We start from the raw sequence: 13,118 nt of genomic DNA, 5'->3' as shown, positions 1-13,118 counted from the left end.
ATTATTTGCATGTATTTTGTCATGACAGTAAGACGTTACCGGGCTGCATTTGAGGTGGATGATTCAACTTTTCAATGTTTATATTGTTTATAATTGTTTTAAGATGTACTAGTATAAGAAAAGCAATGCAAAATAACTTGCATGGGTTCAAAATCGCAATATCGAATCGAATTGCAAAATCATTAAGCATCACAATATAAATTGAATCGGCACCGAATCGTATCGAATCGGGAGGTATGTGAATCGTACTACCCTAGTTGCAATGCTAGATCTGAGCAGAGTGGAGCTGAGCTGTCCATGGTGCTGTGTGGTGCTGGACAGGTGAGCTCTGTCCATGGTTCTGAAACACATGAACTGTGAGCTGTCCGTGGTGCTGAAACACATGCACTGTGAGCTGTCCATGGTGCTGAAACACATGCAATGTGAGCTGTCCGTGGTGCTGAAACACATTAACTGTGAGCTGTCCGTGGTGCTGAAACACATGAACTGTGAGCTGTCCATGGTGCTGAAACACATGCACTGTGAGCTGTCCGTGGTGCTGAAACACATGCACTGTGAGCTGTCCGTGGTGCTGAAACACATTAACTGTGAGCTGTCCGTGGTGCTGAAACACATGCACTGTGAGCTGTCCGTGGTTCTGAAACACATGCACTGTGAGCTGTCCATGGTGCTGAAACACATTAACTCTGAGCTGTCCGTGGTGCTGACTAGTGCTGACTATAGGTTCCCAAACACGGATTCAAAACACCCAACAAATGAAATTAAATAAAAGACAAATCAAATAAATTCCATCAATTAGAAAACAAATGTTTAAGTGAACCTATATTAAATTAAACGTATCATTTTTGAGCTAAAGAGTTTGGGAACCAATCACACAGCCCCCTTACCCACGGAAAAAAAAAATCACTGTTTATATCTCCTGGTATGACATTAAAACAGGCCAGTCAAAAACACGACAGTCTTTTTTTTCTTCAATATGTAATGTTGTAGAACAAAGCGGAGATCCGGGCACACTTAAAGGTTAAAAAGGAGGAAAACTTCATTCAACCGACATGTTTCGACCTATACAGTCTTCATCAGGGCTAACAAAACACAGAGCAATAAACTCATTAAATAGGGCTGTAATGTTGTAGTATGTATACTGTCCATTAGTAAATACAGGGCAGACTTTCAGCACCGTAACACAGACCGTTATGATCAATCATCAAGTCCACATTTCAATAATTACCTCAAACTGAGCCACAACTCAGAGCCCAAGACGGCGAGGAGACATTTAATTGACGGACCGCAACGGAAGTGAGCGTTGCCTAGCGACGGGTAAGCTACCACTCGGTAGATGTTAGCGACACTAAAGTGTAATCCTAACAGCTTTCGTACCAACAAGACATACAGTCACATCTATAGCAAAGGTGTGGCCTCCCTGTACTCTGCTGAACTATCGACAGCAATGTGCTGTTTGTCAATGAAGCCTCGCAAATCACACTGCGGTGTGCAGCGGTGCAGCGCAGCGATTCAGGCTGCTTGTCTGTATGCCTTATAAGACATTACATTACACATTACTTACACGCACGCACGCATGCACGCACGAGTGCACAGTAGAACATCCTGTGCGTGCGTGTGTTCACCAGAATGTGAACACAGTAGAATCTACTGTGTTCACATTCTGGCGCTCACTCCTCGTCTCCGGCTCTTAAACTTGAACCGTGAACTTGCGTTCCGATTTGATCCTCGTCCATATTGAGTCCAGCATTTCTTGAGCTGCCAGTGCCTTTCTAAACCATGCATGTCGTCTATGGTTAAATGATGAAATAAAAAAGCTATAGGAACACACCTGTTAGTGGCAAGCGTCGTGTTTCACTTGGCGTTTTTCTTTTTTCTTTTTTTTTTGCACTCTGGTAACCTCAAGTAGAGCTTTTGGAGAGGACTCGAGAGCGCCACTCCTCAATGTCAATATTAATTATAATTGTTTTGTTTTAACAAACCGACCGAACAACGAACGAACCAAGGAGAGGTGGAACTGATCAGAGAACAGACGCCTAAAAAGACATACAAAGCTACTCTTCGTCAGAACCAGAACCAACCAAACATTCATTCTTGGAATTGAAGCCAATAGGGCTATTCAAAAATAGCAGATGTACAAGTTCGCAGTGCTGCAAGCTTGCACAATCGCTTTTTTAAATTAAATGTAGAATTAGATTTGTCTTTGTGTTCTCTTCTGTGGGTACCTGGCACAACACATTTTCAGATTGGGGGTCCAGCGGTCAAATACATAATATTGTGCGTCCTTGGTATGAAGATGTTTGAGAACAAAATGCCATAATACGAAGCATGACGTCGACACTCCACAACCTCCACCATTGAAGGGACAGTGGTGACACCGGGGCAGAGTAACAGGACACTATACCAGAGGAGACCGCAAAGGACCATCCAGATGTAGTGTGTTTGGTAAAACAGTCTTCTCTGTTAGAGCCTCCCATCACTGGGAAGGAACATATGTGTTTGGTAAAACAGTCTTCTCTGTTAGAGCCTCCCATCACTGGGACAGTCTCCATACAGTAAGAGAGTCCTCCAACAATTTGACCTTCACATTCAACCTTAAGACGTGCATAAATAAAAACAAACCAAAATTGTAGTAATTATCAGCTCCATTTGTCACCGGTGTCACTTCTCACGTTCCAATGTGGTTGTGCTGTCCCCTGTGACTTGTTTATTTGTCCTTGTATTGTATTGTCCTATGTGTGTTTTCATATGGATAGTTTTATCATCACTTTTAAGAGCCCGCTCAGGGACTATAGATGGAAATTAGACTCTGGCTAACTCTGGCCTATGGATTTGCAAAAAATGACGTGTTCATAAATGTGCAGAAGCATTTCACAGACAGACAGACAGACAGACAGACAGACAGACAGACAGACAGACAGACAGACAGACAGACAGACAGACAGACAGACAGACAGACAGACAGACAGACAGACAAAATGTGCCCACTGGACGCCTCCACAGTGAGTCCGTGAGTCAGGGCCATTATTTCTGCAGTAAGCCACAGAAAACGGTTGGCGAAATAAAAGACAGAGTCTGCGGAGTTTCAATGTGACACAGCTCTGTTTACACGTTTTCTTTATTCTATTTTAATTGCAAATCTAAATCCGCAGTTTTGATTAATTGATTTTGTTTCACACTTCATGCTTTGGCAAAGTAAACATACAATCCCCAGGTCAATTAAGCCCTTATGAATTGAATTGACTCAGAGGGGGAGGGGAGAGGAGAGGAGAGGAGAGGAGAGGAGAGGAGAGGAGAGGAGAGGAGAGGAGAGGAGAGGAGAGGAGAGGAGAGGAGAGGAGAGGAGAGGAGAGGAGAGGAGAGGAGAGGAGAGGAGAGGAGAGGAGAGGAGAGGAGAGGAGAGGAGTCACTGATTGAAGAGGGTGTATACGTCTGTGCACTTGATTATTTTCATCCGGGCCACTCGTCGTCATGAAAGGGTCTTTTGATGAATTGAACAATGTGGACCCTGTTGTAAACAAGTGTAATGCTTAATTGGGTCGTCCACTCACAGTTAACAGTCTTTGTATTGAGTTTATTGTACTGTAAATTCTGCAAACTGTTAATAAATATTTCAATCAATCAATCAAAAAAACATATTCTTTGGTCTGAGAGGCTAAAATCTCCTCTAAATATATACAGTGGACATGAAAACGGTTGAAAACCCCATGCTGTACTATAGTATTGGAGACGAGTCTATTATACTACTGTACTTCATGTTCACCTGTGGGACTGTCAATGCCCTCGGCAGCATCACCAGCAGCAGCGGCGGCGGCGGCGGCGTCCCCCCCTCCTCCTCCTCCTCCTCCTCCGCCCTCCGTAGGGTTGTTGTGGGTGGAGCCAGCGGCGGCGGCGGCGGCGGTGTTGAGCGTGTACTTCCTGCCGCTGTACTGGGTGGTGGAGGAGCAGTCGTCGTCGCGCAGCGTGGTCGCTCCCGACTGGATGCCCGAGTCCGACGAGTAGTAGGTCTGCTGCCACTCGGCCACCTTCACCGTCACGCTGTCCGCCTCGCTCACTATGCGTGGGAATGATGATGAGAGGAGACTTAACCCATTCTGACCTGAGATCAGATTCATACGAGGTTTCCACTGGACACACACTGGTCCGATTAACACATTCTGACCTGAGATCAGATTCTAAAAAATGTCAGTCGTTCTTCGATTTTTCAAAAAATAGCAGACCTACAAGCTTGTAGCGTGCCACTCGGTGGCGCGCTATGAGCTTGTAGATCTGCTTTTTTTCAATAGCTAAAGCATGACATGATGCTAACACCAAAATGGGTTCCCGTTCAGAATGGGTTAAAGGGACACTTCACCCTTTTTGCAAAGACACTTTCCTGGGGGGTCTTTAATGTGTGTAATATGTGGTTTTAGATATTTTAGATTTTTAGCAGTGAGCCCAGTGTCTCTGATGTCTGATGTCATGGACACTGGGCTCACTTACTTCCTGGACTACTCATAGTGCTTTGGTGCACTGCTCCTCCTTGTGGATAGGGCTGTTTTACTGAGGCAACATGTAGTCCAGGAAGTAAATGAGCCCAGTGTCCATGACATCAGAGACACTGAGCGCACTGCTAAAATATAAAATATATAAAAAAAAAACACATATTACACACATAAAAAACTCCAGGAAAGTGTTTTAAATCTTCTAAATGTCTTTAACATATATGTTTTTTGCAAAAAGGGTGAAGTGTCCCTTTAAGGAAGCACTTGTTCAGAAATTGTTGTAACAGTCAGTGTGCTTGTGCATGTGCGTGTGTAGGAAAAAAAACTTACTTTGCATGGACATCATCTCCAGCCACTGTCAACCACTGCCAGAGAGAGAGAGAGAGCGAGAGAGAGAGAGAGATACAGATTTATAATTAGATATGTAAATTCTTTCGTAATCAGGAAAACAACTGCATTACAATAGAGAGGAAGGGGAAAAGAGAGAGAGAGTGTAGATCTTAAGTTTATAGAGATTGTGGTTAATAATTGCCATTATAATGAAATGTTAAAGTTTTCACAATTGAGAAAGAGAGAGAAATAGATGAACGCACACACGGACACACAGACACAGACACAGACACAGACACAGACACAGACACACACACACACACACACACACACACACACACACACACAATAACAGCATCCATTCCCCATGCATCACCACTAGCGTGGTTAAAGAGAACAAACAGTCCATTGTGTACAACACAATAACCAAGGACTCTGATTGTTGAATGTAAAACATCTGAGTGGGAAGCATGTTTCTGTCACGTTCCTTCAGACAAACATCTGTGATTTCATCCTGAGTGGGAAGCATGTTTCTGTCACGTTCCTTCAGACAAAGGCTTCACCTTCTGTGCCGTTTCTCTGGCGTTATTCATCTGAGTAACATAACAGGCAAGGTCAAGTGTTTCTGCACGCACACACACACACACACACACACACACTTGTTTATGAATATATTGAAATGCAGTGCAATCTCGTCTAGAAGCGCGTCATACTTCTGAAGTCGTAATATATTATTCATCATATGCGCACGCGCACACGGCACACGCACGCACACACACACTCACTCAATTGGGTTTTTGTCATGTAAACTTAAACTGTATACCTTCGACCCCTAGAGTAACATTATGCAATACAATTCGCCAGTGAGAAAGAAAACAGACGTAAAACATGCGTGTCAAATGCATAAATAACTAATAAGTAAACCAACTGAAACGGTCCTGTAGCGATACTCATTATTTCCCCATAATGGATTGGAAAAACAATGCATTGTTCTCCCCATGAATCTCTTTCCTAAATAAGAACTGAAAATGAGTCAATCACAATGTATTAACCCATTTAGACCTGTCGAAATTTAAAAAAAAAAGTCTTCTCAATTCTGACAGTTTTCTGAAACATGTTTCTATGTCAGTCGTTCTCAAACATATTCATGTCAAGGACCCCAAATATATATGACATTGGCCACCGACCCCCATCTGGAAATATGTTGTTCCAGGGACCCTCCCAGTAGCAAATATTTTAGTTAAAAGCTCGCTCTGAAAGAATATATATTCAATGATTTCAGGCACATTTTCACGATTTAAAAAAAATAGCAGACCTACAAGCTCATAGCACGGCACCGAGTGCCGCGCTATGAGCTTGTAGATCTACTATTTTCCAATAGCTTATGTATAACGTAATGCTTTAAAACACCAACAGGGGTTCCCGTCCAGAATGTATTAAAGGTCTGCGCCGCCTGTGAAGTCTCATTGGTGAACTGTGTTCATGGACATGACGATGAATGCAGCCCAAACAATTATGGTTTCCATATGAAGAAAATATAGTTTACATTTTCACAAAGCTACACTGAGAAACTAATACATGTTCAGTTTGTGTCACAATGTTATTTGTGATGCTATGAATTTATATTCAATTCAGAGATACCCATTTTCTTTCGACTGATTTGGTGGTAGGAGTGTGTGGATTTGGTAAAGGAGGTGGTGTGGATTTGGTAAAGTTATTATGAGTCAATAGTCTGGAAACATAATACTTTTTTTCTATACTCTTTCTTCTAATTTTCATAATTATCTAGACCTGGAAATGGCTAAAATTCCGTACTTACTACTTACAAATTCCATACTTTTCCATAAACTAAATAAACAAACAATAAAATTGACTCAAGCATAAAGAGCTAATAAATATTCCCATGACTTCACTGTAAAACACAAACACAATAGAAGTAATTACGGTGACCCGTTTAAAAGGTGCTGCAACGTACGTATACTAGCTATGTCCAAGTCCTTTGGATAACAGCTACTGTTCCATTGTCCATGAGGGCAGTCACCCACCTTCAAGCCTCATGTGTGTCAGTCACGTTTCCTGATTCAAATTCAAAAGTTATCAAAAAGTAGCAGACCTACAAGGTCAAAACTAGGGATGTACCGATCACGTTTTCTTTCTCTCCGTCCGATACCGATTTTCCCCCGATCCGATATTTATATTTTTGAGTGGTGCAACCACTCCAAGGAACAGCAATGTCCGTGTTAACCTATGTGACTATGAGCACCAGTATGAGTATGAGTACCAGTAGGGGCGCTGTTGTGCCAGAAACAGAGAGAGAGAGATAGTGCCACTGTTACCTGCTAATGAGAGAGAGAGAGAGGGAGGGGGGGGGGGGGGGGGGGGGGGGGGGGGGAGGGGGGGGGGGGGGTGGGGGGGGGGGGGAGAGGGAGAGGTGGAGTTGCACCACTCAGTTCACACGGGTGTGATTGTACAGAACACGCATGCCACATCACAATAGTACAACATCTAAAACCACAGACGATATCCAGTCTAATATCATGATATGGATATAATACTTATACTAGGGATGTCCCGATCACGTTGTTTTGCACCCGATCATTATTTTGAAAATGACGTGATCGGCCCCTAATTCCCTATCACGTGATCGGATCGGGACAACCCTATGGTCAAAGCGTGGCCGCTTCTCCCGGCGTTCTGAGCTCGCAGATCTGCTACTTTAGATAATTTCCGCGTGACGCTGTAGTATGAGCGAGTGTAGGGCAAACGATACGTTTTATAACGTTATGTCCACGGGCTACACATCATCAACCTACACATCATCACCCTCAGTCACTACGGGACTACCAGTGTGCTGAGGCAGGCAAACCCTGCGCTTATGATTAATCACACACCTCGTGCTAAACTCCACAGCTTCTATATAGAAAACTCATGTGTGTGTGTGTGTGTGTGTGTGTGTTACCAGTAGTTCTTGCATGTTTTTGTGTCAAGGACACAAAAAAAGGTAGTCGACGAACATTTTTCGTCTTAGTTTTAGTCCCCCCCCCCCAAATAAATAAATACTTATTTTCTATCAATTACACAGACCACACACCACATGAAGCCTTGAACTCATGTGTTTTGTTTTTGTCAATAATTTGATAACCGGGCCTGGGCCGTGTGGCTCAGCGGTCCAGGCACCATGGCCTTGGTAATCCAGTCTGGCAGTGTGCCGCGGGTTCGACTCCCAATCCCACTGCATGTCACCCCCAGATCTATCTCCCATTTCCTATCAGCCTACTGTCTATCCCTCCATAACAAAATATAAAATATAGGCGAAAGCCACACAAAAACCTTTAAAAAAAAAGAATCATAATTTGATAAGCGGCGGTGCAGAGGCATGCAGTGCTTTTGGCTTGCGCTGTGATCATTCCATCTCCGTCAACACGCTAGAGAAGAAAGGTCTGGCCTCCATTACTCTATATGCAAAGTTCATCTTTTCTTTTCCAGCCAGAAGAGATTAGATCTGTATACGACTGCCTCAAAGAAATTGAAAGCAACCAGGTATAAACTCCAATGCGAATGTGCCACCGCATGTCTGCCTTTGAATAACTCTGGCTGCGCAGACGACGGCGACACAGAGCATGACTTTATGTTCACACATCAGCGGTCAAGTGTCTATTTTCAGCGTGGGAAATGGCATTTGCGCTGTCCTGTGATCACACTCCATAACGTCAGTAAGCTGGCCTGCACCGAGTTGTCTTTGCCATTCGTTCAGGCTCAGAAAGACAAACAAAACAAAACACGTGGTTTCCCACAAAACCTGTGTGCAGGTGTGTGCGCACATGTGTGTGCATGTGTCTGTGCATTAAATGATTGTCCGCGTGTGCGCGCGTGCGTGCGTGCATACGGCATGCGTGTGTGCACTCGCGCGTGACACCTTCGTTTAAAACTCACAAACAGAAAGTGAGGTCTCTAAACCGAACCGGAGAGCACATCATCCTCCAGCCAGGGTTCCACGCTGCCTGCCAGTCCTTTGTAGCCAAGGATGTCGTTTTCACTCTAGGAGGATGTGGTGAAACCGCAGCGCCGCAAGTCTGAGACTCTTGCCTAATTACAAAAAAACAACTATCAGGCTCGCAGGGTGTAAGATGTCACCGTGACAATGTTTGGTCGTGCTTAAGCATCCTGCAGCGCTGCTGGAGAGCAGGGGGGGAGAGAGAGAGAGAGAGAGACAGTGTCTGGTTTCACTATACAATCAGTCAGTAACAGTAATGTTTAATTCATGTACACAACTACACCGGTAGACAGGATGGTGTAGGAGGTGTGTGTGTGTGTGTGTGTGTGTGTGTGTGTGTGTGTGTGTGTGTGTGTGTGCGCGCTTGTGCAAGTGTGTGTGCGTGTGTTTCAGAAAGAAGAAAAAAACCTGGAAACAAATTATGATTTTTTTTTTACACAGCCGTTGATGTGATTGAGGTCCTTGACGACATTTGAAGTAAAACGCTCGTATTAAAGTGTGAAAATAAATAACAGAATTTGTAATTTGCGGTTCAGTAGCGCTTTAACCCATTTTGGGCATTATGTTATACTTTAGCTAACTATTGAAAAATAGCAGATCTACAAGCTCATGAGCTTGTAGATCTGCTATTTTAGAGAATCTTTGCTTGAGAATTTGCTTGAGAATCTTTGCTTCTGAGAGGTTTTTCAGATGGGGGTCGGTGGCCAATTAGCAATTACATATCATGCAGTAAGTATATTGAGCACCACTGAAAATAGTCATCATTTAGAAGACATTTCGACGTCAGGCCTAAACTGTTTCTTTCTGGTTTCAGATACCGCAGCACACCAACGACGACAATGGAAAGCAATACAAACACCTATCTGTTGTGCTCTTCTGTTCAAATCCGGTCTGTACTATAGGTCTGGTTCAGGTTGGTGTTGTGTTGGTCATGATGAACCAACAGCTCAAATGAACCAGTTATTTTTTTGTTTAAAGATCCGTTCAGTCCGTTCAGTTGCGCGGATGTGATGCGGTCACAGAGAGACCGTTCCACCGTTCCTCCTTCCTCAGTGCGCCTGAGGCGAGCTGGAGGACATGAGGGCTGCATGTGCTCTCCCGCATAGACACAGGCAGAAGAGGAGAAAGGGGGGAGACTGACTGAGAACGGAAAGGGCTATAATATGACTGTCGATCCCGGTCCGCCTGTCAAACTGTACCCAGGTCATCAGTCAGTCAGTCAGTCAGTCAGTCAGTCAGTCAGTCAGTCAGTCAGTCAGTCAGTCAGTCAGTCAGTCAGTCAGTCAGTCAGTCAAAACTACTATCCGTTGCTGTCAGCAACGATGTGTGCCATAAATGAATGACCTGATTCTACAGCGTCACACCAAAGCCCTCAACGGTATGGCAGATCTGCTACTTTTGCTGCTCCTTTGAATTCACAGAAAATAACAGTTTGAGACATGCTGTATGAGGGTTTCCAACTGCTTTCCAATTGATATGCCGGTATACAATATGTGCGAAAACACATCTCCCATATAGACACAATTTAAGGCAGACATAACTTAGTGGTTAGAGAGGACGTCTGCTAATCAGAACATTATAGGCACAAACCACAACAATGTAACTACAACTTCCTAGAACTGGAGGTCTGAAAAGAAATCAAGATGTGATTCACCATGTTAATGATTTTCTTTTCAGACCGCTGTGTGTGTGTGTGTGTGTGTGTGTGTGTGTGTGTGTGTACATGCGTGTGTGTGTGTGTGCGCGTGTGTGTGTGTGTGTGCGTGTGTGTGTGTGTGTGTGTGTGTTGTCCTTGACACGAAAAAGTGCACACTGATCTATGAAATGACAACAGTCACATTAATATTCATATTGGAGCGGAATAAATACTTGACAATTACCATGACGTGTGCCCTGCGGCATGCACGTGCACATGCGTACGTGTGCTCTGAGACAATGCTTCCTGTCAGTCATTAGAACAGGATGAGACAGCTTGAAAAGAACTCACTTTGAAAAGTGACAGGACATCAGAGAGAGAGAGAGAGAGAGAGAGGGAGGGAGGGAGGAGAGAGAGACGCATCACTCAAATCATACAGTCACATGCACGCACGTACGCACACACACACACGCATTCAAGCACGTACAGTACGCGCACACACGCACACACACGCACACCATCTCCCATCAGCACTTTCTTGTCATTCTACAAAACTGTCTCTAATCTCCTCTGACAGACACACACTCCCCCCCCCCCCCTCTCTCTCTCTCTCTCTCTAACTCAATGTCCCTCGCCCACACTCTCTCTGGTAATACCAATCCCCTCCTCTCCCGTCTCTTTCCGCATCTCTCTCCTACAATCACGATGTCAGCTCTCACTTTCACAATGTGTCCTTCATCTCTCTCTCTCTCTCTCTCTCTCTCTCTCTCTCTCTCTCTCTCTCTCTCTCTCTCTCTCTCTCTCTCTCTCTCTCTCTCTCTCTCTCTCTCTCTCTCTCTCTCTCTCTCTCTCTCTCTCTCTCTCTCTCTCTCTCTCTCTCTCTCTCTCTCTCTCTCTCTCTCTCTCTCTCTCTCTCTCTCTCTCTCTCTCTGGCAGACGAGGCGTATGGGAAATTGCATTTATAATGGCAGCGTTTATGATGCCAAGCAGCCTGGCCCTGTCCGCCTGCCATTAATCACACACTCACACATGCAAATGTAAACATGTGTGCGCGCGCACACACACACACACACACACACACACACACACACACACACACACACACACACACAGTTGTAGACAGCTCGGGGCTGTTTTTATTCTGACAGCAGCTTTCTAATGAGTTGAAGTTCCAATAGTCTGGACACTAACGGCTGTGCGTGTGTGTGTGTGTATGTCTGTGTGTGTGTGTGTGTGTGTGTGTGTGTGTGTGTGTGTGTGTGTGTGTGTGTGTGTGTGTGTGTGTATGTGTGTGTTACCAGTAGTTCTCGCATGTTTTTTGTGTCAAGGACCCCAAAAGTGATATATAATTTCTCCGTGGACCACTTTCAAGCTTTTAAGAAATTATAACAAAATAGCAGATATACGGTACAATTAACCCATATACTGCCACCTGCTGGACGCAGAGCTCAATGAAGCCATCCTTGCTCTAGAAAGCGCCAATGTTTCCAGGATAATCAGCAAAGACCTCCGAACATCGCGCATTTCATCCAAACCATGGAGAGCTCCGCAGATTTCGAGTTATTCAGCTTTTTTGGTCAGCCTGCATAATGGGAGGTGGACGGCAGTGTTGTTGCGCAATCCCGTCTATAGGATCGCTAAAGAAGGAAAGGCCAAGCCAAAATAATAATAAAAAATCACACCAGTGTGAACCAAGTGGTGCAACTCCCGTCTATTGGTTCTCTGTATCGTTCCAATTTGTATCGCAGGGAAGGGGGCCTCTCGTCTGGAAGTGTGTGTGTGTGTGTGTGTGTGTGTGTGTGTGTGTGTGTGTTTATGATTTGTTTCCCTCTTCCATGGCATTCTCTGTATCGTTTGCGTCAGCAGGTGGCAGCCATGTCACATACTTCTCAATTTCACGCATGCACACAACACTCATGCTCTCGGGTACACACACACAAACAGGCACACGGACATTGTAAGCTGGATGTAGAAGTGGTTTGCACCACTTAAAAAATAATAATCAGCGATCCGGTTTGATATCAATAATAAAGCTTATCAGACGGAACATTACGCCAGAAGCAGTTGCTAGTTGGATTCCTTATGACGGAACATTCCGCCAAGCACTAGCAGTTAAATCGTTAAGCTCACAGTATATTTTTCAATAGCCAACTAATAAAATAGCGATTTTGTAACCCATTTTTCATCCGGTGCCAATTGCCTAGAGCGTTGCAGTCCCGCCCCCTACCAGGGCCCAGGAAATGATTCCCCATTCATTTTCCTCATAGACAATTTCAAAAGTATTTATTCAAGACAAAGACCTTTTAAGCCTCGTACAAAGCCAACTCAAGTTGTGACAAATCATGACAACAAACACATATTTTTTTGGGCAGCACAAATAATTAGAAAGAAGAAAAAAACACTTTTTTGTTGTTGTTTTTCTTCTTTGAAATGATTTGTCACAACTCGAGTTGGCTTTGTACGACGCTTAAAAGGTATTTAAATAAATACTTTTTGAAATGTCTATGGAGGGAAACATGCATTGGGAATTATTTCCTGGGCCTGGCGTCGTCATGAAAGGGGGCGGGACTGCTCTATAGCCTATCACTGTAATCCTGGTGAGCTACTCTTCCTCTGCCAACCTGGGGAGAGCACGGAAATGAGCCCATGCTTCCTTCAATGCATGAGGAGTGAG

General features: G+C 44.2%; 1 protein-coding gene across 1 annotated transcript in view; it reads right to left on the bottom strand.

Annotated features, from left to right (window-relative positions):
* The window catches only part of jupb (junction plakoglobin b), an 85,846-nt gene that overhangs the window by 48,345 nt on the left and 24,383 nt on the right, over positions 1 to 13,118 (bottom strand). The window contains exons 2-3 of the mRNA XM_083780685.1: positions 4,815 to 4,849; positions 3,881 to 4,054 (exon numbers count right to left, since the gene is read on the bottom strand). Coding sequence (XP_083636811.1) covers positions 3,881 to 4,054; positions 4,815 to 4,830 — 190 coding nt within the window. The 5' untranslated portion in view covers positions 4,831 to 4,849. The remainder of the gene's footprint in view (positions 1 to 3,880; positions 4,055 to 4,814; positions 4,850 to 13,118) is intronic.

Source organism: Protomyctophum parallelum (assembly GCF_964188405.1).
Source record: "Protomyctophum parallelum genome assembly, chromosome: 13".
NCBI classification, from domain to species: domain Eukaryota; kingdom Metazoa; phylum Chordata; class Actinopteri; order Myctophiformes; family Myctophidae; genus Protomyctophum; species Protomyctophum parallelum.
This window is presented reverse-complemented; position numbering and strand designations above follow the sequence as displayed.